At 33.5% G+C, this 27,631-nt stretch overlaps 1 protein-coding gene across 1 annotated transcript in view; it reads right to left on the bottom strand.

Annotated features, from left to right (window-relative positions):
• ADAMTS19 (ADAM metallopeptidase with thrombospondin type 1 motif 19) overlaps positions 1–27,631 on the bottom strand; it is a 287,425-nt gene that overhangs the window by 171,631 nt on the left and 88,163 nt on the right. Inside the window, exon 7 of the mRNA XM_025388260.1 lies at positions 17,063–17,106. Coding sequence (XP_025244045.1) covers positions 17,063–17,106 — 44 coding nt within the window. The remainder of the gene's footprint in view (positions 1–17,062; positions 17,107–27,631) is intronic.

Genomic DNA, 27,631 nt, shown 5'->3' with positions numbered 1-27,631 from the left:
ATATTTGTCATTTCTTTTACTTTCTGCATTCCTGATGTTCCAAGTTTCCTTTAAGTATCATTTCCCTTCTGTTAGAACTACTTCCTTTGGCAATTCTCTTAAAGCAGCAATTTTGGCTATGAATTCTCTTAGTTTTTCTTCATTTTATAATGTCCTTATTTTACCTTCATGTCTGAAAAATATTCCTTGAAAATATAGAATTCTACATTGACAATCCTTTCTTTCATGGATTCTGGATTTCATGGTTTGTCATGATAAATCTGCTGGAATCACTGTTCCCCTATATAAGAGCTTGTTTTTTGGTGTCGTTTTTAGTTTGTCTTTAGCTTTCAGCAGTTTGGTTATGATGTCTCCAGCTGTGCATTTCTCTGTGTATTCCTTGTTTGGAGTTGCTCAGATTCTTAAATCTGATGGTTTAATTTTTTTTCCAAATGTGAGAAGTCTTCAGTCATATATATTTTTTTCTTTTCCTGGAGCCCATGATAACTACTGTGCTATTTCTCACCAGTTCCTGAGGCTCTGTTGGTATTGTTTTCCCAATCTTTTTTTCTCTCCATTTATCAGATTGGATAGTTTCTTCTGATTTGTCTTAAAGTTCACTGACTCTTTTCTCAGTCAGCTCCATGCTGCTATTCAGTTTATCCAGAGAGATTTTGTTTCAATTATTATTTTCTTAATTATAAAAATTCAATTTGCTTTTTCTTTCTATTTATTTACTAAGACTTTTTACTCTTCCATTCATTTAAAAAAATGTTTGCCCTTACTTGTTAGAGCATCTTCATAATAAATGCTTTAGTCTAGCAAGATAGTTCTAAAATCTGTGCTATCTCAGAACTGGCATCTGTCGTGTGTCTTTTTCTGTGCAAATTGAGATTTTCATATGTAAAATAATTTTGAATTATGTTCTAGACATTTTGCCTATAACATTAGGAGACTTATTTAAATCTTACGGAGAATGCTAATTTTTTTTAGCATAAAATCAACCTACTTTGGTTCAGACTATAAGTTACAAACTTACAAGGCTTCTGTGTGTTTTGGTTAAATTGTCAATTTTCAAAGCCTTTGCATTGCTATTCAAATAGCTCTGTTCTCGAAGAACTTTTAGAGTCATATCCATACATACAAAGTTGGTAAACAGCTTTGAGGTCGCTTTCCTAAGCCCTTCCCTCTCCATGCTCTTTTTTAGCACCTTACACTTCCATGCAGTTCTTATTCCAGTCCTGCTTTCAGAAAGTGTGGAGTTAGTTACCACTCTGCTGTGTACTTCTCATAATTTTGTCTGTTTCCACGTACAAGCAGAGGGAATCAAGAGATAAGAAGCAGTGGTGTTTACCCCATCCTCCTGGGATTAAAGCTGTTCAGATCAGACAGGAAGATTTATCCAAATTTTTATGGCTCATATTCCTGCCACTGTTACTATCCCTGCTGCCACTATCATAGGATTGTAGAAGGCAGAAGATGGGGCAGAAGAGAATGTAGACATTAAAGGAGGGGTTTCTCCTACTTTCTCTGAGCATCAGGACCCCTTCCTGGGCCTTAATCCAGAACGGGAGGGCTTCTGCTAGTGTTTTCTCCCTCAAGGTCCTAATGACAACTTACAAGTGTGGGCTGTGTTGAATCCAAGATGGAGAATACAGAAAGAGAGAAAAAATATAAACTCACTGCTGGTTTGGTGGCACTTCAAATTCATATCTTCTTCCCAATCAGCCTGTTACTTTTACTTTTAAAAATCCTCAAATAGGTGTTCCATTCTCTCAAGTTTTATAGCTGCGTTCAATGGGAGAGAGAAGGGTGGAGTGTGTTTACTCCAGTTTACCTGAAACTAGACAGAGATAGTTACTTCTCTGCAAAAAATAAAAATAATAAACCAAAACTAGCATCTTATAATTCAAAGAAAACTGCCTAGGGAATTGTGGTTTTTTTGTTTTTTTTTTTTTTCTGTGATGCAAATCAAACATTTCCATTATCTCAATATTCTTTAGAAGTACTTCCACTATCCGGCTACTTAGAGGACAGGATTGGGAAGGACCTGGAAAATGCAGAGACAACTTTGGTATATCACTAGATTATTTACATATTAAAGTCCCAAAGCACTGCAATATTTGACAAAAGGATTTTCTTCTGTATGGGTTTATACAGTTTCTATATTTTCTCATGTAATAATTGATAATATTCTATATACCATAGTACAACTAACCTACTAGATATCTGCTTTAAAAGAATATAGATTGTATTAATATTATTAGCATACTGATGATTAAACAAAAGAAAAAAACAGATTTGCCAATTTTCCCCAATACTGTTGCTTAAAAAATGCTAAGAAAAATTTCTACTGAGTTCAGAATAAAGTTTTCTGATCAAACCAACATCATTAAAATTTGATGGCAGACTTTTTTCCCCTCACATCCAGATTTGGAAGAAAATACTAAGGCTTCTCTATGTTTAAGAGATATGTATTAATACATTTATTCTTGGAAGCTATGATAGTAAAAGAGAAAAAGTTGGCTCAGTATGAAAGGGAGACAAATAGGAAACTTTTTAGGTTATCTGGGCAACAATAACAAAAGGCTAGGAAAAAGGAAAACATTTAAAGAACATATAAATAGGATCATTTTAGGCACCATTCTATTTCTAGCGCCTAGCACCTAACACAAACTTGGACACAGAACAGAGGTTTCAAAATATTGGAGGAAATTTAATAAATGATAAGAAAGAGACAGAGAAGTGAAAAGAAGGCCATCTGAAATGCAAGAACCAATAAAAATTGAGGAAAATGGATACAGTAGCACATTTCATATTATATTCAAAGTATATTTCCAGGCCTCTCAGATATAAGAATTTAGTACCAGATGAAGGTTATTACTCTGTACATATCAAATATATCTGAGACCTAGACCATCATAATGTGCCAATAGCCAATGCTTTGTGGCCATCTGGATTAAATGAAAACAAAGTTAAGAAAAATAGTATAGAATCAGCTTCTAATACATGTAGCAAATGCTCATAGGTTTATTCCTATAGAGTCTAATTATAATTATTGGGAGATTAAATAATGAAAAATCTAAATTATAGAAATAATTGTGATGGTTAATATTTATGAAATAAGTAATTTTAAATTTATTATTAAAAATTCTGATTAGTGTGTTTAAAAATGTCTTAAACATGTTCATCAACAATAGAGTGACCATATGGCTAGTTTGCCTAGGGCATCCCAATTTACGCTTTTGTCTAAGCATAATTATGTCTCTTTTAACTTTTAAAAGTTCCCTGGTATGAATTACAAATTATACGTTTACTTTATCTATAAATAAACCTCACAGGCCTTTTTATTTCAAAACTAAAGTCATGCCCAGGCCCAATCTGACCCTAACTAGGTTTTCTTAGTTTCTTTGCTGGAGGCCCAGAGACTTGCATTTCCTCTATTCCAAGCTGGCACCATCCAAATTACCTCCTTGAAGAACCAGTTTTCCCCACCCCATTTACTTTCTGTACCACAGTCAAGTGTTTAGAGCCATTTCACCTTAATATGCTTTTGTTCATCACTGATGAGACAAAGGAAATGAATATTATATATGGAGAAATTGGAATGATTACAGAATTGTATGAAGTCCTTCCAAATCCTCTTAAAATCCTTTTGCTGTTTTACTGTCTCATCAGATACGATAAATGAAAATCTTTCTTTGAATTTCTCCCCTTAACTTTTATTTCTTAACATTTTCTTCCTTCTTATTATGTCCTTAACAAGGATCATGTATATACTTGCATCCAACATAGACTTGTTTTCTTCCCGTATATAAGCCCCCAATTAATATGAAATAATACGCATCCTTTAGTCATAATGAGCTAGTTTTCTATTGTTTCATAGCAAATTATCACTAATGTAACAGCTTAAAGTAACACCCATTTATTATCCCACATTACTATAGGTCAGAAGTCTGGGTGGGCTTGACTGGGTTCTCTGCTTGGGGGTCTCACAAGGGCAAAGTCAAGATATCATTCAGGCTGTGCTCTTGTTTAAAGGTTATGGAAAGTATCAGCTTATAAACTCATGCAGGTTGTTAGTACAATTCAGTGCCTTGCTTCTGCTTTAAGAGTTTCGCCTGGAACCCCATCTCTACTAAAAATACACAAAATTAGTTGGGCATGGTGGCACCTGCCTGTAATCCCAGCTATTGAGGAGGCTGAGGCAGGGGAATCGCTTGAACCTGGGAGGGAGAGGTTCCAGTGAGCTGAGATTGTGCCACTGCACTCCAGCCTGCGTGACAAAGCGAGACTTTGTCTAAAAAACCCAAACCAAAACAAACAAAACAAAAAAGTTCCACCTGGTTAGATCTCCATGTCTTAAGGTAAACTGAAAAACTTTAATTACCTCTGCAAAATTCCTTCACAGCAGTACTTAGATTAGCATTTGATTGAATAGCTAGGGGTCAGAAATCCTAAGAATTCTGTCTACCACACTGAATATATTCTATTTGCATATCTGAAGCTTCCTGTGTTAATCACTGAGCAGCGCATTATCACAAAAGATCTCTCATAAATGTGAAGACCTCTGAATATTCAAAAAATTTTCAAAAAGTAGTTTTTATAAAATTTTACCCATTGAAGGTTGGCACAGGCTTCTAATATGCTTGCTAATTTCTTCTGCAAAAGTATATGTCCCACTAGACTGAGTGGGCAAAAATCTGACTGTCAACCTTGAATCCATCATAGAGCTTGACATTGGACTTTGAATATAGTAAATCCCCAATAAATGTATTGGAACTCCCATGAATACTTAATTACACTACTAATTCATTTAGAAACTAAGATTCATGTAGACAAAAGTTAACCTAGTCTTTGCCTAGTCCAAAGGCTTAAAAATGTCAAAATATTGCATATTGAACTAACAAGGCTTTTCAGTACAAACAGTATAGTTCTATCATAAAAGGTATTAAAGTAAAAAGATGACCTTAATAATTGCTTTCAGTATTTTAAGTCCCTGAGATTCTCTATGGTTGAGGTGCCATGATGCAAAAGAAAATGCCAAATTGCTGTTTAACAAAAATTAAGCTACTTAAAAATGAGCTTAACCTCTTCTCACCCAGCAAAAATGACTACTTCTGCTGCAATGTGGTATGAAGAATGTACTGGTATTTGGAAAGGGAAGTGTCTGGAGATTCTCACAGTACAGTGTTGACATAAAGGGCTATTTAAATACGTTTTAGTGTATGGATATGCTTCTTTTTGGCAGTTGCTTCCTGGGTGGTCTGTATACCTGACAATATGTCAAGTACATAAAATCAGAATATTCAGAAGCATAGAGAAGAATAACCTGGATCATTCCAACCTGCTCAAAGACAGAAGAAAAAAAGTTAGGATGTTGAAGCAACTAAGTTTCCATAGAATGCCTGGGGGAGTCAGAGCATCACAGAGCTGGGAACTTGGTGGTAGAGGATACACAGCCTCTCTTATCCACAAGTATTGGAGGAATATTCATAGCAGGAAACTCATTCACTCATTCAATCAGCATTTATCTTTGCCAGCTTTAAGTATTTTCCAATTTTCTATACATTAAAGTCCTTAAAAAGTCTCATGAAACGTGTGTACACACACACACACACGTAAACACTGACTATCCCCATTGATTATCAATCATTCTCAGCTTATGGCAGAATTGCTCAAAGAGGGTTATGCAGAAACCTGGGAGTCCATAAGACCTTTTGAGTGGGTCCTCTAAGACCTTTTCAAGAGGTATATGGAAAGTTAAAACTGTGTTGACATTTGTAGTGATGGTGCCAAAGTAATGGTAGGTAAAATTGCCTAGTCAAGGCAGTGGCACCAACTTCATGTCAGTCATTTTATTCACTGCCACTTACTCCCAGGAGGGGTACCATGACAATTTCACTTCAAAATTTCCAGATGTAGCAGTAACATTTATTCATTTTATCAAATCTGAACACTTGAGTATATATATTTTTAAAATATTTTTTGTGTAACAAAAAAATAAGTATGGATAAAGCATTTCTGTTGCAGACTAAAATATGATCTCTCAGTTAAAAGTATTGTGAAATTGTTTCAGTTATGAGCTGAGATGGCTGTGCTTTTCATGAAGCATCATTTTTTCATTGAAAGAATAAGTGACAAACAGTATTCAGACTTGGAAATCTGAGCAATACTTGCCTAAAAATGAACAAAGTGAACTTGTCACTCTATGAAAACCAACTTATGGTATTATGACTATTTCTTTTGCCAATAATAAAATTCAAGTTTTCAAGTGAAAAATTAGAATATTGGAAAACTTTCATCTGTCACCATGAGCTTGACAGCTTCTCAAAACTTAAAGACTTTTCTGATAATATAGGTGGTGATATTAACAGATAGATAAGATTAGATTAGATAGATAGACAGATAGGTAGATAGATAGTAGGGTGAAATGTGTCAACATTTAGAAGATCTGCCTAATTCAGTGAACTAATATATTCCAATCAATAGATAATTGATACTAAAAAGCCATGCAGGGTTAAAACATCCATTTAAATTATAAGATATACCAATAGATACTAATATACTAGAGTGTGAAAGTTCATTCTGTGCTTTCAGATTCTACATTGTCCCATTCCACAAACTTTTAAAACACTATGACATGGGTTTTAAAAAATGCACAATAATCTGAAAATAGTCCTCCATTTTTCAACAACATTCTGGGTAAGGTCACATTTTCCTCATACAGGTCAACCATAACAACATACAGAAACACCTTATGCAGAAGCAGATATGAGATATGAGATTCAGCTGTCTTCTAGAACCCAAACAAAGAGATTCTCAAAAATATAAAACAAAGCCATGTCTTCTCACTATTTTTATTGTTCTAGATAATATAGCTAATTTTTGTAACAATTATGAATGCATGTCCTTTTTGCTAACATTTGATGAGTTTATTAATTTTAAATGAATCAAAATGATTCTAGAATTTATTTTAATTTCTAACACAACAATAATTGATAAATGTAACCTACATAAAAATCTATTTGGGATCTTAAATAATTCAAGAATGTAAAGGAGTACAAAGACCAAAAAGTTTAATAATTACTACCTTGTAGCATACAATCTGAACATCTCTAAAACAGTTTCTAAAACTTTTTTTTTTTTTTTTGAGACATAGTCTTGCTCTGTCACCTATGCTGGAGTGTAGTGGCACAATCTCAGCTCACTGCAAGCTCTACCTCCTGGGTTCATACCATTCTCCTGCCTCAGCCTCCTGAGTAGCTGGGACTACAGGCGCCCACCACCACGCCCGGCTAAATTTTTTTGTATTTTTAGTAGAGACAGGGTTTCACTGTGTTAGCCAGGATAGTCTCGATCTCCTGACCTCGTGATCCACCCGCCTTGGCCTCCCAATGTGTCTAAGACTATTTCTTTAAAAAAACTTGTGGTGACATCTTAACTATAAAACCAATTATCCAAGTTAGTGTCACAACACATGTGAATGTTGAGCAAATTGGATTGCGTGACTAAGTGTTGCTGCAAGATGTATAAACAAATGTATAAACATATGTATGTATAAAAATACACACATAAAGTACAGTAGTACTTTAAAAGTTTTTCTTGAAATTCCACTTTCAGCAGTGAGAAAAGTCTGGTTGCAAATCACCTGAACATATAAATGATGGAGTAAAAATAACAAAAATCATCTTAAATGCATAGCTGAGTTCACTCTTAAGGGAAATCCTTCCATGGGCTGAAGGAAAAGCAGGGAAGAGTTCTGAGCTGGCACCGATGTGCTGATTGCCTATAGGCATTTACCAGTCTCAGATCCAAAATGTTCAGCCTTAGCCACTGCACTGGAACAAAGATAATGCCTGTTCAAGGTGAGATCTCCAAACTGAAACTTCTAATTAAAGTGAGTGGGAGAAGATACCATCTTTCTCCACCCTCCCACACAAATAATTAACTCAACAAAACAATAAGAAAAACAATCTGCTCCCTAAAAAAAAATTTACAGCATGAAAACCTGTCTACTTTTTAGCCTAGACTCTGTTTTTATTTTGTTTTGTTTTGTTTTTGTAGGACAGATGGCATTAAAATAAGTTAGACTGATAGCTAAATCCTCAAGAGCAACAATGGATGCCAAAGGACAGGTCAACTAAATCTTCAAAATGTGCTGAAAAAACAAAAATACCAAACAGGTATCCAGAATCCTGGGATTTTATACTCACTTAAAATATCTTCCAAGAATTGAAGTAAAATTAAGACATTTTCATACTAACAAAAACTTAAGTGTGTGTCATCAGTAGACTTTTACTAAGGGAAATTCTAATAAATATTGCTTCAATAGGAGGAAAGTAAGATTAGGAGAGAGAACTGGTTTGTAAGAAAGAACGAAGAACTAATAAAAGCCAAGAAAATAATAAATATGTGAATAAATCTAATTGAGCACTGACTGTAGAAAACCATAACATCTTGTGTGTTTTAAAAATCAAATAAGTTGTTTAAAAAAATGGTAACAGCCTACAATAAGGACAGGGGATATAGAATGTTTCAAGGGCTTTATATTCCTGAGAGAAAATAAAAGATAAACTTTGGACTTGGATATATGTTTGCATTTCTATCGTAAACATGTCTTTAATGCACATAGGATTCTCTAAGGTGTATTTGTAAGAATTTAATTGATGTCAAGTTGTACAAATGCCAGTTTTACTAAATACTGCCTAAAGTTCTCTAAAGTGATTATATCAATTTAAATTCACTCCTGAAGCACATTGTTTCCATGGATTCACATACTTGCCATCACTTTAAAATGTAGGATTTTAATTTCATCAATCCCACTGGTAGAAATCTGCTTGTGATCTGAATGTTCATTTCCTTTACTACTAATGAAGTTGGGCATCTTACCATTTTATTTTTTTAAATTCACCCTTGATGTATTATCTTCCAAAAATGGTCTTTAGAGTCTTTTGCCCTATTTGGCATGTCTACTTCCTTGTTTGTTTCTTTCTTACTGATTCAGAAAATTTGTTTTTATACTCTGGGTTCTAATACTTTGTTGGTTACACATATTGGAAATACCATTAATATATATCAATAATTCTAAGATTCACCTTATTTCACATTGTAATGTCTTGAAATCAATAATTCTTAGAATTAAAATTGGTCATTGTCTTATTTATTTAGTGATATATAAACTAAGGGTATGTGTTGAAATCAGTGAAAATTGAAGATACTTTAAAATCCAGGAAATATGGTATCCTCTCCCTGATAGAAGCTTGCTTTTGTTCACTTTCATTACTGTCTTTTAATATTCATAAATTTTAAATATTAATATAGTTCCTGTATGATTAACATTTTTGTGTACTCTTTAAGAAATCTGTCTCTTCTTCAGAAATAGATTCCTGTTTTTACAAATTTAAACCATACAGAATTAACCTCAATTTTTTCTCATGTGAATAACCATCTTAACATCACATATTGAACTATGCCTTACCCAGTGATCTGCAGTATACATCAATTTCCAAATACGGGCAACTGCGTTTTCATATTTACTGTGTACTATATCTTGGTATCTGATAGCGCAGGTTTCCCTCCTTCCCATATTCTTTCTTCACCAATATCTTGGCAATTTTCAGACCTATGTTCCTCTATACATTTAGAATCATCGTGTCTAGTTCCTTCAAAACTCTTGTTAGAATTTTAATGGAATGCATTGTATTAATAGATCGGTTTGAGGGAAATGAACATTTGTATCATATTTAGTCTTATGAGTAGAGTGTATCTCTTCATCAAGTTGGGTCTTTATTGAATTGTAATATAGTCTATAATATTCTCCATATGTTTTATATACTTGTCATTAGATATATTTCAATATATTTCATATTTTACATAAAATACACAGAAGTTTTAATTTCTTACTGCCTGTGACTAAAACAAAATGCAATTTGTTACTGCATATTGATTTGATATCTAACTACCAATTAAATTCTCCTATTTCTCATAATTTAATTCCATAATCTGTTTTATTCTTTATGTAGATAATAGTATTATCTAGTTTATTGTAATGCCTAAAATTTTCAGTGCATTGTCGAATAGAAGTGGTAGTAGCAGAGTTGTTTCCTTGTTTCTGATTCTAAAAGGAATGCTTTTAATGCTCCACTGTTTAAAAGGAAAGATATTTACAAGTTGTTTTGTAAGTGATTTCTACTGGTTAATAAAGTTCCTACTTTTCCCTGCTTTGCCAAGAGTTTTTATCATGAATGTGTTTTGAATCGTATGAAAGGCATTTTCTTTATCCAAACAAGATGATCATATGGTTTTTATCTTTAATTGGAATACGTAGTTACATTTTAAGATGTTCTAATGCTAAACTACCCTTGCATTTCTGGAATAAATCTGCAATAAAATAACCATACTTGGTTATTTTAAAAATGCATTCATTGTAAGATAATATCTGCTAATATTTGATTGACTTTCTTCATTTCTTTCCTAATAAAGAAGGGCTTATCATTTTTCTGTTTTACCCTATCCTCTTAGGATTTAGTAAGACATTTATATAGTTTTAATCTCTCCATTTTCTATTTTCTAAAATAGTTTGTATAACATTAAAATGATCCATCTTTGGAACATAGAAATCATCTACAAAATCATCAGAGCCTGGTATTTTTTAGGTAGATTTTATTTTATTTTTATTTTATTATAAGTTTTTTTGAGACAGGGCCTCACTCTTGCCCAGGCTGGAGTGCAGTGGTGCCATCTCAGCTCACTGTAACCTCCACCTCTGGATTCAAGCAATTCTTCTGCCTCAGCCTCCAAAGTAGCTGAGATTACAAGTGTGTGCCACCATGCCCAGCTTTTTGTTTTGTTTTGTTTTTTTTTTTTGTATATTTGTAGTAGGGATGGGGATTCACCATGTTGCCCGGGCTTGTTTCGAACTCCTGGCCTCAAAAAACCTGCCCACCTCAGCCTCCCAAAGAGCTGGGATTACAGGCAGGAGCCACTGTGCTCAGCTGTGGGTAGATTTTAAAGAACTGATTCAATTTATTTCATTGTTAAAAGAAGATACAGACTATTTTTTGTTGTCATTATTTTGGCTAATCCCTCAGCTAGAAATGGTTAACTATAATTAATCATGTTTGTTAATAGAACCTGAGTTTGTTACTCCTTATAAATATTTATATATCATGGTACCAATTACTACTTTTTATCTAATCTTTTTACCAGTTCTCAAAACTAACCATAGAAACAGAATTGTTGATACCACAGTTTAAAGACTTGAAATCATTATGTTTCTTTATTCTTTCTCTAAATGATGGAGGCAATATTACTTAGAAAGTGTACTGGTTTTCCATGGCTGCCTGTAAAAATTATTGCAAATTCAGTGGCTTAAGGTATCCAAATTTATTCTCTTGCAGCTTTCTAGGTTAGAAGTTTGACACAGACCTCACTGGCTAAAATCAAGTGTTGAAAAGGCTGTTTGTGTTCACTTCTGTAGGCTCCAGGGAATATTCTATTTCCTTGTTTTTGCATGTTCTAGAAGCTGCTCACATTTCTTCACTAGTAACCTCATTCTTCAAACCATCCATGATGAGCTGAATCCTTTTCATATCGCATCTCTGTCTTTCTTTAGTAATCACGTCTCCCTCTGACTCAGAACTTTTCTGCCTCACTCTCCCACTTTTAAGAACTCTTGTGACAACATTGGACCTACCATGATAATACAGGATAATCTCCCTATTTCAAGGTCAGTTAGTTGGCAGCCTTAATTCCATCTACTACCTTAATTCCTTGTTGCTTTGTAACCTAACATACTCATAAATTCCAGGGACTGGGGCAAATACGCTCTTAAGGACCATTATTCTGCCTACCACAAAAATTAAGGCAACTTCATAAGCAATAGCAGCAAAGAGACAGTTCCACTTGCATAATGAAATACACTTTATTTCCCTTAAAATTTAAGTATACCACCATAGTTCATTCAATCTAAGATTTTAAAAACTTTGAATTAAACTATGACAACCCTGGTAAGCCATTCATTGCAAAACGAATCCTAATTTCAGGGATTTAAAAGGTAAACACATGCCTGTAATCCCAGCACTTTGGGAGGCCGAGGGGGGCAGATCACAAGGTCAGGAGATCCAGACTAGCCTGGCTAACATGGTGAAACCCCGCCTCTACTAAAAATACAAAAAATTAGCCGGGCGTGGTGGCAGGTGCCTGTAGTCCAGCTACTCGGGAGGCTGAGGCAGGCGAATGGCGTGAACCTGGGAGGTGGAGCTTGCAGTGAGCCAAGATCACGCAACTGCACTCCAACCTGGGCGACAGAGCAAGACTCCATCAAAAAAAAAAAAAAAGAAAAAAAAAGAGATAAATGCACAGGTTTTTAAATTGATATATTAATGGATGAAAACATATAATACCATGTGTTTTCTTCCATGATCTACATACCTACCTACTGACCCACCAAACCATCTACATAACTAAATTAACAGGAAAAAGTGTGTAATTGAGAAGGTGGTAAAAATTATTTTTACTTTTTATACCCTATGTAGCTTTTCAAATATAAGCTTAGTAAATAACTATAATTTATCAACAAAAACACTTACCTAACAATATTCCATAACATTAATATAGCCCAACTTATTTAAAATGCACAAACCTTTTGACTCAGCAAATGAGCACAATATCCTATTGTTTTAAAGCTGAAATACTGGTAAATAAAATTATTTCAAAGTTTGCGTTTGTCATTTCCAATTTAATTCTATATCTTCATCTGAAGACATTTTTCTCACATTCAGTTTTCTAGTTGTATTTTTATCTATGGCATAAAAATGCATTATGTTATAAAAGAGAGGTGACAGTACAGTCAGAAGATCTGAGGTACAGTCTAGCACTACCATTTACTATCAGTGATTCTGGGCAAATCTGTAACCTCTCCACAGGGAATAAGAGGATGTGATAGAAACTGGTGCAGATGAAATGCCAATTAACTAGCTGCTTTGCAATTGTCACAGTTTCACAACATTCTGTGAGACAGAAGATGTAGCCTCTATTTTAAAGGTGAGGAATCCAAGCTTTTGAGGTGTTAGTGTGCGCACATTCACGTAGTTAATAAGTAGCATAGCCTTGATTTAAATCTAGATATCTGACTTCAAAATCTATGATCCGTTTGTTTTTCAGGGCTTTCTTCATCTGTAAAATAATAATGATAACAAAACTAGAGAGTTCAGATTTTGATGGAATTAAATGAGACAATGTCCATGAAAATACTGTTTGCATTACAATGCAAAGCATAAATCTTACCATTGCTTTGAAAATACAAGCATTCCTCTCCATTTATAACTCACATTAATAATATAAATTCAAATCCTCTAAGTGCTGTTCTTTCCTCTTACTATATGTAGGAGAGTAGGGAGAAGCATCTTAAAGTCATCATTCAACCCTACATGATCAAACTAATAAATACTAAATCCACTTCTTTCCTTTGTCTTTCTTCTCTCCATATTTTCATTATAGTATTAAAAGTAAAATGGCTGACTTCACATTGGTTATAGATAAAAGAGAAAAGAAGTATACAATGACTTGAAAGCATCTATCAAAAAATATATCCCTTTGGATTATATGAAGAGATATTAAAATGTGTATGCATAAACCTTTTATTGATGTTAACCCTAAATCACTTTGGCTTTGTTTTACTAGAGATTGATAGCTATTAAGATGATTGATAAGCTATATACATGCTCATTTAATTTTTTAAGAAGTCACAGAGCAGTTTACCAGCATTTTCTCTTAATAACAATAGAGGTTATTAATATTGTCCCATATTTTTCTTGCCCTGTAAATGAAAATATGAACATCAGGGAAGATTTTTATGCCTTAGGCTACAAGGAACATAAAAGTCTTAAACTGGCTTAGTAATAAGGATATACTGACTCACATATTCAGAAACCCAAACATTAGACTGGGCTCCAGGATTGGAGGATTCAACAATGTTATCCAAGAGAAAGATACTTTCCATCTCTTCATTCTGCAGTATATGATGTCAGATTCATCACAAGGATGGTTTCCTTCCTGATTACAGTGATAAGTGTTGCATCCTTCCTTATTTATATCCAGTGGAGGCATAAATAATCAAGCTCTAACCATCAAAAATGCTACCTTTTTCAGCTTCATGAGGCAAATATAGGGAACAGATCATATGTCTCCACTTCGGCAATGGCATGTGCTGACTGGCTTAGGCCTATGGTCCTGAAACAATCTCCATGATAGGCCCAGACAAATCATGACCCAACCCCCTAGGGCTATCCTTTCCTAACATAGCATTGCAGCTACACAGTGGTAGATGCATGGATGATGAGGTGGCAACCACAGTGTCTATGTCTCACAAATGTCTTTATAAATCTTATTAATATACAGTTGTCCCTTTGTATCCATGGGGGATTGGTTCCAAGACTCTTTGCACATAACAAAATCCATGAATATTCAATTCCTTTTATATGATGGGGTGGTATTTGATTATAACCTATACACATCCTCTCCTATACTCTGAATCATCTCTAGATTACCTTTAATACCTAATATAATACTTAGCACTTACAAGGTAAGCGCTATGTAAATAGTGGTTATACTACATTATTTTTAATTAGTATTTTTGTTATTGCTGCATTTTACTTCATATTTTTATTTAGACAAAATATTTTTGTACCACAAGTGGTTGAATCCATGAAGATGGAGTCCATGATACAGAAGGCTGACTGTATATGACTCTATACATAGGCATAGGTAGTGTGACAAGAAGGTTTTTGTGGGGTTTGGGTAAAACCGATTACTTTGACTTGGTGGCTATAAGTTTTCATTTTATCTGTCTTGAAGAAATATTTCAGATTTTCACTCTGCTCAAGACTACATAGGGAAAGATCTCATCTATATTTGGGCTAAAGGAAAAAAATCTGCCATAAGATACGGAAGGGATAACTAGGCTTTAGTGATGCCAGAGGTGCCAATGACAACCTAAGGAATCAGCAAAACAGAATTCAGGAAGGGCACTGGAATTTTCACACCCTAGGCTATAATATTTAAAACTGATTTTTTTGAAGATCTTAATGAACAGGACAAATAGAGCCAAAGACTCAATAACTTGCTTTCCTGCCAAATCTTACATACTCTGATTATCAGAACACACTGAGGTACTCAATTATGCAAATGTGTTTTAAATTAGAAAATCAAATTTACATATACCATATCACAAATATACACACAATTTTGAATTAGCAGATTTAGCAAGATGTGAAATTCTGTTGTTATCAAAACAGAAATTGGTTCTTATTAGTAGTTGCTTCCAGGCTATAAAGAGTCAGTTCGTGTGTATAGCTATGGAAGGTGTCGCCTGAGTGGCTGATTTCTCACATGTACTCGAGCAAGGCAAGATGTGAGCTGTCCCTATTAAAGAAGGCTTTAATAATAATAAATGGGGGCAACATTGCTGCTTGCATGAAAGAAAAGGTTATTATTTTGAGACAAGTTTTACTGGTAATCAAAAGCTTCCATGGTTAGGGTAACAAAAACTAGATACCAAGTTTTAATTTCTGGAGATTCAGACAGGAAAAGAAGAAAACTGGAGGGGAAGCAGGCAAGAGAGTCAACAGTAGGAAGATGGTCCCTACATCAATTCCACTTTTCCTTAGGTGCCCAGCTCTTTTTATGCCGACAGCTCCTTCTGAGCCAAATATTCCCTTGATTCCATCATCATCCACTTTACATTATTATAACTACTTTCCATCGTAAGTTTTATGAATAATACATGTCAAAAATCCTTATATTATCTAAGATGTTAAACATATGAGGAGGTTGATGAAAAATTAGGTTAATGGAACTGGTTAGAATTATCTTTTAAAATACTAATATCCCTATGTTCTGTTTCTGCCCCCTTTTATTTATTGTTTATTTATTGTTTATTATTGTTCACTTTATAAAAAACAAATGACACAACAAAATGGTCAAGTTAAAATATTGCTCATCTTATAGAAATGAACCCTACATGATACGCCAAAATTAGATTACAACTCTTTTTTTTTTTTTTTTTTTTTTGAGACGGAGTCTCGCTCTGCCGCCCAGGCTGGAGTGCAGTGGCCGGATCTCAGCTCACTGCAAGCTCCGCCTCCCGGGTTCACGCCATTCTCCTGCCTCAGCCTCCCGAGTAGTTGGGACTACAGGCGCCCACCACCGCGCCCGGCTAGTTTTTTGTATTTTTTAGTAGAGACGGGGTTTCACCGTGTTAGCCAGGATGGTCTCGATCTCCTGACCTCGTGATCCGCCCGTCTCGGCCTCCCAAAGTGCTGGGATTACAGGCTTGAGCCACCGTGCCCGGCTGATTACAACTCTTAAATATACCTTACCAATAATATATTGTTACACACAGCTACATAACTTAAAATTAAATATATATATATATATAGAGAGAGAGAGAGAGAGAGATTGGGGTATCTTTGGATAGATACATTTATATTTATATGGATACATTTTAAAACATGAAAATATATGTGGCCATTCTCTCAAAATTAGAACAGTGGTTTCATGAATTCTGTTGGCTATATGGTTTTGTTTTAGGCACTTCAGATATCTAATACAAATGGTGAAAAATTTGCCACTTTACGTAAGAAGAATCTTACTGAATCAGCAGTTTATTTTGACACAGTCTGCAAAGATTTTTAAACACACATAACTCAAAAAATCTGTTATCCTGCAAATTAGTCAATCACAATGTCATTAATATATTTTGTCTTGGGTTATTAATAATAATAAAATTTTATCAAACTCACGTGTGTATCTCTGAGAAAATAACAAAAAAAGACTGATTATAGCCTTAAAGCATCACTTAAAGATTATCTCCTATATATAGTTGATACATGTGTCTTTAAGCTATTTAATTAATAACTGAAGTGCTGAGAAACGATTGAACATATAGGTAGAAAATATGTATGTCTGACATTTTGAAGTTATTCCTTTATAACCAGAACACAAATAATTTCATATACTTAAACAAGTGATGTGTTCAAGTTCTCCAGAACTCCAAAAGTGTGAGAATTTTTACACTTACCAACAGTATCACATGGTTCATCTTTGTGCACACAGAAATCTTTCCTAGAAAGAAAAATAGAAAACTGAAATAAAGGTAAATTATTTTCTACAAACAAGACATCATGTGACTCATTGTTAATAGTTATATGATTAATTGAAGCACATCTGTTATCTCCAAGAATCTAATAAAATTGTGAATAAGATTAATTTTTAATTCTAAGATATGGAAGATTAAATTTTAGAGCACATTGGTACATGATATAATTAATCCTCAGACATTAGACAATTCCCATATTATGGACAATATTTCAAAAGTAAGATTCCATCTTGTTTTGAATTTTACACTATTCTATTGTTTCATTACAAAAAATAATATCTGGTATTGGGACAAGGCTTTCCATTTGAAAAATTACCAGAAGATACCTACTTCATGTAACACAAAAATTATTTCCAGATAGAAGATTTCAATGTTAGAAATACAACTTAAAACAACATAATATTTTATATCATAAGACTGGCAAAATTTTTAAAAGACTGATAATCATTTTATTAATGGTATAAGGAAATTATTATTTTACATAAATGGGATCTAACTATGTATAATATTTTATAATTTTTACTCTTTATCTGAAACTATATCCTAGCATTCCTAAGAATGCTTCACTTTTGTTATCAATTATTTAGAATTTCATAGAACATAATTTAATATATCTTAATAAGAGTTATGAGATTTGGAGGCAGAATATATGAAAGCAAAACTTTTAATCTACCTCTTACTAGCTACGTGAACTTAGGCAACTTATTTAGCCTTGTTGTGCCTCTGTCACCTCATCAAAAAGATAGAGATAGTAATAATATCTACCACCTAGGTTTATTGTTCAATTTAAATGATTTAACATACATAAAACCTTAAAAACCTAGGTTACTGTGCAAGGGGAATGAATTAACACATATAAGGTATTTAAAACAATGCCACACACAAAGTAAGCTCTCAAAAGTTAGTTGCGATGTTTTGTTGGGGATTTTTTTTATTGCTGCTATTAGTGTATCATAATATAAGCAACTTCTTAGCAATAAGCTTTTAGGTTCTATACAATTTTTACTATCACAAACAATATTACAATAGGTCTTTTGTGTGTACATAAATGAGAAAGTAAAATTATCTTGTAAAAAAAATTTCCTCTGTTTGTTACAGGATCTGAAAGCTGTATCTAAATGATAAAAAAAAAAAAAAAAGACTTTTAAAATTAAAGCACAATACTTTTGCCTATTCACCAATGAAGTCTACATTGATCTTGATAATGGTTAGCTTTCAATTCACATCTTGCTTGGCTCATTAGCAGCATTTGTGATTTAATACATACATATATCTATATATGTGTATATATGTGTGTGTGTGTATGTGTGTTCGTAAATGTTCCTTGTATATTAGAAATGTATATTTTTTTTTGGAGTGCAGTTCCATCTAGCTCTTAAAAGCTCTGATATACAATTGTTACATAGAATAATCAATTCTGGATTGATTTTTACATGGTACCGAGAAAACACTGTTAAAATTCCATTGTGGTTATAATTTTTTTGATGTTTCCCTGTGATTCTAATTTTTGCTTTGTTTATCTCAAAGCTTATTGTTTATTAAGTACTCACTCTCTAAGTTTATTTTGAACTATTATTTTTATTATCATGTAAAATCCATATGTTTACTTTGCTAAGGTGGATTGTGTCTGATACTAACAAATATTAATATATAGTATTGCATTAGTATTTGCTTGTCCTATCTCTTTCATTTTGTTGTTAACATCCATTTTCTCTGAGTCTCTTATAAAGAGTACATAGTGAAACTTTTAAAAGCTAGTTACATATCTTTATAAATGAATTTAATCCTTTTCTATTTTATTGTTGATATCTTTGGATTTCTATTATTTATGATTTCTATTTACCAAGTTATATTTCTTTGTTCTTCTTTTTCTCTTTCTTCCTTTTATTTTCCACTCACTTTTTTTGGCTACTTTGAAAGTAACATTAAATTGCGGTTGATGTGTGATTCCTTTTGCATTTTAAAGTATGATATATTTGTTCTCTATGGCTGCTGTAAAAGTTGCATAAATTTGGTGGCTTAAAACAACACAAAACTTTAACTTACAGTCTGAAGGCCGGAAGTTTGAAATGGGCTTTACTGCACTAAAATCAATGTGTCAGCAGTATCATGTTCCCTCTGAAAGCTCTAGATGAGAATATGCTTCCTTGCCTTCGCTAGCTTCCAGAGGCTACCCAGGTTTCTTGACTCAGGGCCTCCTTCTATTTTGAAGGCCAACAATTCCATCACTCTGCTCCCTGCTTCCATCATCATATGACCCTCTCTGACTCTCCTCTCTCTCTCTTCCTCACACCAGGATAATCTCACCACCTCAAGATCCTTAATATAATCACATCTGTACAGTCATTTCTTCCATACAGGATAACATATTTTCAGGTTCTGGAAATTAGAGCATAAACATCTTTGCAGGGGACGTTATTTTTCCTGCCTACCACATGTCCTTAGAATGTGTAAAGCTCTTCCTCCTTAAAAAGGCAAGAACATAACATTCTTTTAATCCAATCTCTCCCTTCAATTTTTCATGTGTTTTTAATGTGAAATTATGGTTCCATCTTGATTTTTCAAATCTAAAATTTGACAGTTGCTTTTAAAAACCATCAGGGTTTATGCAACAATTTACCTTTTTATTTAGCATTTTCTCAGTTATATCTTGTATCTTTACTTTCTAGACATCTCACTATTCTTTTTCTTTAAGTACATTCTTCAATATCTCTTTCAATGAGGATCTATGAATGGTAAACTTTCCTAGTTATTTTCTTTTGCTTTCATTTTTATTATTTTGCATTTATTCATAACTGAACAGTAACTGAGTTGTTACAAAGTCAACTTTATTGACTCTCAAACACTGAAGATACCATTTCATTTTATTCTAGCATTCATAAATATTGATTAGAAGTCTCTGATTACAGTTTTTGCCCTTTTTTTATGCATTTGCTTTCTGCTTAATTTTTAACACTATTTCTGTCTTTATAATTCCACAGTCCCACGAAGATGAGTCAAGGTACTGATTTTGTTTTTATTTATCTTCTTTGGTACTTGGTATATTTTCAACTTAAAGATCCATGAATACTTAAAAATTCTTACCATTATCTATTTAGTTAATCCCTCTGACATTCCATTCTCTTTTCCTAGAACTTCTTTAGGAATATTATAGTTCTCATTCTGATGTCTGTAATGCTCAGGCACCTTTGTGTATTTCCATCTCTTAACCACTCTATGTAGCCTGCTGGGAGAATCCCTCAGATCTATCATCCAATCCACTAATGCTCTCTTCAGCTGGATCTAATATGCTTTTCAATTTAGAAATTCAAATTTTAAGTATAAGTACCATATTCCATATGTCTTCCCGAGAACATTTATTTTCATCAATTTTCAAATAAACTGTTTTTTCCCCAAAAAAACACCTTATTCTCATATTTTGAAATTTTTTATTGTTTTTAATTAGGTGGACATGCTTGTTTTATAATCCCTGTTAGTATTTTTTAAAAATTATTATTCTTTAATATGTCTCTGGGTTCTTAAAATGGAATATGTTGTCACCGGTCATTTTGGAATTCTATTATGAACTCAGTCAGTGGGATGTTAATTGCGGTTGCCTCATCGTGTAAGTTGAGAGAGAGTCCCTTCAGAGCAGTTTTGAATATACTTTCACTAAGTGTTTCAATTTTGGAATCAGATTCATGGTAATGAATACCCAGAGGAAGCATTTTTGTCCTAACCGGGGGTCATGGATGAGGCAGAATGTTTCCTTGTTCACAACCTGTGCTTGCTGGCAGAACTTTTAACAGTGCATACTTTTATTAAGGATCTAAGTATCTACAAATTCTAGTTGTGTGTAATCATTTCAGTTCCACTTCCCCACTTTGCACAGACCCATTAAAACATAAAAACCTAGATTTGTTTAGTTCAAAAACCTCCCTCAGGGAAGCTACCACATTACTTTAGATGCTTACCAAACTTCTTGCCAGAACTTGCTTTGTTTTTGGCTCATCTGTGCACGTAAAAGTATGCTTATTGTATTTTTTGCTATGGTTTATGGATGTTCATAATGGGAACATTTTCTGATTATCTAGACAGCCAGATTATCACATAATTAAAAGAACTGGACTTAAACTGTGACCTACCATATAGGAATGAAGTGTAGTAAAATAATACATTAGTTTATTGTTAGCATTAGGTCTAAATATATATAGAAACAAGCCATATATGGCTTATTTTATTATTACATTTTATATCATGCAGCTACTTTCACCAAATGCTTTAAAAGACTGCAGACCTGCCTCAATAAGATGTTCAGTTGATATTTAATAGTTTTTCAAAAATGTCTTTCAACAACTGGGGATTATTTTACTTATAAATTATTGTAAAAAATTAGTGATTTTATTGTTATTAATTGTTATTTTATTGTTATTAATATTGTTATTTTTCTTCCAAATGGTTGTAGAAAAAAATAATTGTTGCTAGCCATGAGTAAAAGATAGGGATGAAGTATATTAATATCGGAGATGACTATATGAAACAAATATAGACTCAATTATGAGAGTAATGTGGAAATAGAGAAGATAAACAATAACCTTAAATAATATCTTTTCAATACAAGGCACAAATTGAACTTAATACAAACTTAATTTGTTTAAATCACACCCAAAATTTAGGAATACATTTACCATTCTCTAGTTATAAATAACAAAAATAATTCAAATATGATAGGTTATCACATGAATTGCTTCATGAAGTATCAGTGGAAGATGTATTAGTCCTGTGGTTCTCTTAGCTGAGAACACTTCTCCAGTGTTTCACTAGGACTCAAGCAAGGCAAAGACTCAGGCCCTCTTGCATGTTATCTCTTCTCTCTTTCCTTACTTAATTAACTCCACTCTCAAATACCTGGCTTTAGTTTGTTTTAGTGGCCATGCTTCCCCTACCTCTGTTTGCCTTTATAATGCATCGAGAGAAATGTTTGCTCTAAAGAGGGCCTGCTGCCCACTGCAAAACTCACTTCATTATACTGGAAAGGTAGCAGGTTATCCCTAAAACACAGTAGACATAATGTAATGTTACACTGTGCTGTCTACCAATTACGGTATATTTCCAGACAACAGAAATAGTATAACATGTTTTTACCAGTTTGTATAAATTTTAATGTTTTTCTCAAATATGCTATTATTTTTGTATTCTAGTAAATCCAAAAACTAGTTAATCCAGGCTGGGTGCATTGGCTCATGCCTGTAATTCCAGCACTTTGGGAGACCGAGGTGGGTGAATCACCTGAGGTAGGGAGTTCAAGATGAGCCTGACCAACATGGAGAATCCCTGTCTCTACTAAAAAAAAAATACAAAAAATTATCCAGGCCTGGTGGTGCATCCCTATAATCCCAGCTACTCAAGAGGCTCAGGCAGGAGAATCACTTGAACCCAGGAGGCGGAGGTTGTGGTGAGCCGAGATCATGCCATTGCACCCCAGCCTGGGCAACAAGAGTGAAACTCCTTCTTAAACTGAAAAAAAAAAAAAAGTAGTTAATCCATTCTTGATCATTTAAAGATGGCTGCCAGCACTTGGTACACTAATCTTAAATTTTTTTGTATATAGATGATATAATCCTATCAGGTTGCTTGCATACTCCTTAAAAGTCAACTGACCCAACGGATTGGATGTTGAAAAGTAGATGCATTTTTCGGTAAATTATTTAAGTAAATAGGAAAGAAAGCAAAGAAATTTTGATGAAGTAAATAATTTTTCAGTATTGGGAGTTTTAATATTTATACCTTTTATTGTAAATATATATATCTTTCTGAAAATATGTACCAAAACTAGAAGGAAAACTCTAGATAAATGAGGGAAGATACATCCAAATTTTATCTCATAAAACATAACCACTATAGCTGCCCTACCCTAAACTTTTCCCATGGTAAACAGCATGCAACTACTTTTTCCAAGCAGTCATCATTCCCTTCAATATACAAGATACAAAATAGGAAACCTTGTAAGTCTGGGCAAGACAAGACGGCTCTCAATCAGAACATTTATTCCCAGGGTTATAAGGGAAGGTTTTTACAAAGCTAAATGGTTCCTTCATAGTACTGAGGTAAATCCTATCCTTCCCCAACTCTACTCCCTAGCATCTTTCCACTGGGAAATCACCTTCTATTGCATCATATTTTCTGGTCAGTGTATTCTAGTCATCAGCTTCCAATCACAGGATTATCCCCCCACACTGAAACCCATGTTTTCAGAGGATGGAGAAGAGATAATATAGTAAAATATGAATGGCTCTGAATCATCAAAACTCAGTAGATGAGATGCCTAGAGCTTTCCTCTTTGCTATCTTTCCTGATGCCTGATTCTTCAGTTCTTCCTTTGATTCTGAAAATGTAGAATCAAAATAAGCCAACTGTTTCTTCTGTTGCTCAACTTAGGCAAAGTTGGTCTCTGTGGCTCAAAACAAATAATATCCTACGATAAAGGAAAATAATTTCTCCTGGCAGCAAAACATATTCAGAGTCTCAATATAACTATAGATGGAGATGAATGGGAAGGTTTTCTAGCATTATTATTATAAATAAATGACAAAATATCATTTCTCTGTATAGGAAACTATAGAGATCATTTACGAGAATACCATCCCTAGTGGTAGAAATTGTATACTGCGTAATTCTATGTACACATTTATTATACACAACATAAATGGCTTCCTCTACTGTTGTGTAGTGTACGGCCTATACAACTGAACACTGTGGGATACATTAAGTGTCTCTAATATGCCATGTACTAAATAAGGGGAAGGACACAACAGAGATAAATAAAATAGGCTTCTACTTGAAAGTCACAGAAGTGGATAAAACATATCACCTCTGTAATGTGATAAGGGTCCCAGGAGCAGTGAGCAAGAAGTCTGGGGAGTTATATTAAACACTGAATAATTCTATTCTTCAACTGCCTTTGCCAGCAAACAAAAAGAGAAAGAAACACCCGAAACAGATGATACTGAATAAAATGGCAATGCAAAAAATTGAAGAACCACATAAAATCAAATCTTCACCTTAGGGTCAAGAATCACTAAGTGAAAAGTATATTCAGATGTAGGGGGAAAGAGATTTGGGGTGGTTTTTCTAAATATATAATACATCATATCATGATGCAAGAGGCTGCAACATGACTATTTGATTTATATAATGTGAAACATGGGACTTCATCAGTAATTAAACAACATGACAAAACTATGACAAATGCACTGCTTATTGTCAAGGGCATTTAGAGTCCACCACACAGCCAATTTCTGTTCACTTAGCAAACAAATGAAAAAAGCACATTACAAAAAACAATCAAACAAACAAACAAACTCTAGTTCTTTCATTCAGAAACGTTAGAAGTACCTCTCACTAAAATTGAAAAATAGTCAGCAGCATTATAAATCAAAGATCAGACTATAAGCTTAATCGTCATTTCTCCAATAATCAACTTATTTGCAGAACACCAATGTATTCCTAATTCAAAATATTCAAATATTTATTTTATAAGATGGGGATAGAGATTACTTGCTGACTAGACCTTTGATCATGTGGATTCAAATTCTCTCATTTTTGGCTCATGTAGACTCTGTGCGCCTGAAGTCTGCATCATAGAGTTTCATTATGTGAGTTTATAGAAATGATACTATTAGACTCTGGCAACTGGGAAGGCCAATAAATTCTGCCTAAGTTCTGATTTATGTTGAAAAAAATGAAATGTAGCCTTTAATTTCCAAGAACGAAGATGCATCTGAGAATGAGCCTCACTGTAGAGTTTAATAGTGCCTTGGGATATACCTATAAATGATTCATTCAAAAATTATTCTGTAATTTGTATTAAATCAAGTTATTTTTGCAATTTCTAGTTTTATTAAATTTTCTCTTACTTGCCAATGGCATTAGTTTGAAACTAACTTTCACATGTATTATACGTAAACTAAAAGCATTTCTGTAAATAGGAAAGGCAAAGCTATCATTAATAAAATTGAATTTTAAAGAGTATTTCCAAAGGGCATAAAGATGTATGCTTTCTCCCTGATTTCAATGAGAAATGTGAAAATTGCCCTAAGAAATCATAGAGTTGAGAGCTAAGAGAACATGTTTTGTGTTTTTGTTACTATGAACCCAGAAGCATAACTAGGTCAGCTTTAAACTATTTACTTTATTGTACTGCACAGGACAATTTAACAAATATATGACCTCAGATAGGTTTGGATTTGTAGAAGCATTATGTATTTTAGCTGACACCGAACTTGATCCCTGAGCTAAAATTTCTTCCTACTAATGTACACACACAACCCCCAACATTTACTAGTTATCTACAATGAGCATTTACTAGAAAATGAGCCTGGTTCTGAGTTTAGTCTGTCAAATATGGATAAGAACATGCAATCCATGGAGATTAACATTTTTTCTTATGTTATTCTATTTTTCACAGTTTTCTTACAAAGCTAAATACCTGATCATCTTTACACTAACTAGAAAGGGATTTTTTTTCCTTTACTACATGAAGCACTCATTTAATCTTTATTAACCAAATGGTACCAGGTAACTTAGGAATAAAATATTCCCTTTAGTGGGGTGATTTTTCACTATTATGGCACTGGAAACAGAAATATGGAGAAAGGGTGATCCTCCACAGAAGACTTGTCCCACAAGTGAGTAAAGGGAGAACAGTTTGCCAGTATTTGTCAGTATTTTATATATGTGTGACAGAGCAAGTACTTTTTAATCTACCCTAAATAAATACTATTATAGCACATGTTTACAACCATATATAACCATATTTATAGAACATTTTCTCTAACAGCAAAAAATTAGAAAGTTCTATAAACAGATAAGTAGTTGAATAAATCAGGATACTTTTATGCAATATATAGTATGGCAGCTCTCTGCCCCCACAAACGATGCAGACCGATAGGAGCGCATGAGTTTCCCATTGCTGCTATAACAGATTACCATAAACTTAGTGGCCTAAAACAACACAAATGTGTTATCTTGTCAGAAGTCAAGTACAGGTCTTACCGGGCCAAAATAAAAGTGCCATAGAGTTGCATTCCTTCTAGAGGCACCAGGGTATAATCTATGTCCTGGTCTTTTCCCATTTCTAGACATTGCTGACATTCTTTGGCTTATGACCTGTTTTTGTCTCTTCAAAACTGGGTTTATAGCATCTTCCAGTCCTTCCCTGACTTTGAACTTCTGCCTCCCTCTTCCTTATTTTAGGACTCTTGTGATTACATTGAACCCACTCAAATATGCCAGGATAATCTGCCTATCTCAAGATCCTTAATTTAATAACATTTGCAAAGTCCCTTTGCCATGTAAGATGGCATATTCACTGGTTGTGGAGATTAGAAGGTGGATATTTGGGGAGGAGGAACATTAGTCTGCCTTCCACAATAAATGACATAAAAATACTTGCCAGACATAATAGTAAAGTGAAAAAGCAAACAAATAGAGAAAACTGTGTAGAGCATGAAACAATGTTCTTTACATACACACCAACTCTTAACATTGATTACCTTAGGGTTGGAGAGCGGGAGTAGACGTTGGTAAAAGTTAATTTACTATGTAAATACTAAAGTGTTTCTTTTACTTTAACCATAAGAATATGCTTATAATATGACAATATATTTAAAAGTTATATTTAAACTTTTGCCATGAGAATATGCATTACTTGAAAAATAAAACCATATTAGGCTACATTTTCAAGAAATATATATATATAAATAAGCAAATGTTTGAAACAGACTTTTAAGGGAAAATATGGATTATAAAACAGTATGTAAAATGACTTCAACAACATAGATAATGTTCTGTTTCCTAAGTGGAGGGGTAAACAGGCAGTTGTTAATTATATTATTCTTTATGCTCTTTGTATATATGAAACATATCACACTATGCTTTCTTCTTTTCCTTTTAGTAGAATTCCTGTGTTGCATAGCTAGGGAAAGCTAGCAACAAGGGAGACAATATTGAAGAGTGGTCAACGGTCAATTCAAGATGCTAGTTTTAAAGTTTTTCAACATTAAAAATGTTGGATGCAGAAAATTCTAAATCATTTTTTAGAGTTTTGAAAGAAAAAATGGCATTGGAAATAAGAAATAAAATTAATGCCACAATATATTTTGTTGGTGAGAAACAAAACTTGTATGTAGACTATGATCCCAATAATGTAAATCCATGTATTATATACATACATAGGAAATACAACTGATGAAATATACTTTAAAATGTTAACTATACTTTTCCTATGTAGTGGGCCTATAGGCTAATTTTTATCTTTATTCTTATACTTATCAATTTTCTGTAATAAATATATCGCATTTATAAGGGAAAATTATAAATCAGTAATCAAATTATGATTATCATCTTCTTTAGTCTCAGAAGCAATATTTCTCAAATCTATTACGGTTAAGAAGGAAGAAAGACTTGAACAATGCAGACGTTTAACATAGACTCACCTCAAACCTTATAACC

This window comes from Theropithecus gelada, chromosome 6 (genome assembly GCF_003255815.1).
Source record: "Theropithecus gelada isolate Dixy chromosome 6, Tgel_1.0, whole genome shotgun sequence".
In the NCBI taxonomy this organism is placed as follows: Eukaryota; Metazoa; Chordata; class Mammalia; order Primates; family Cercopithecidae; genus Theropithecus; species Theropithecus gelada.
This window is presented reverse-complemented; position numbering and strand designations above follow the sequence as displayed.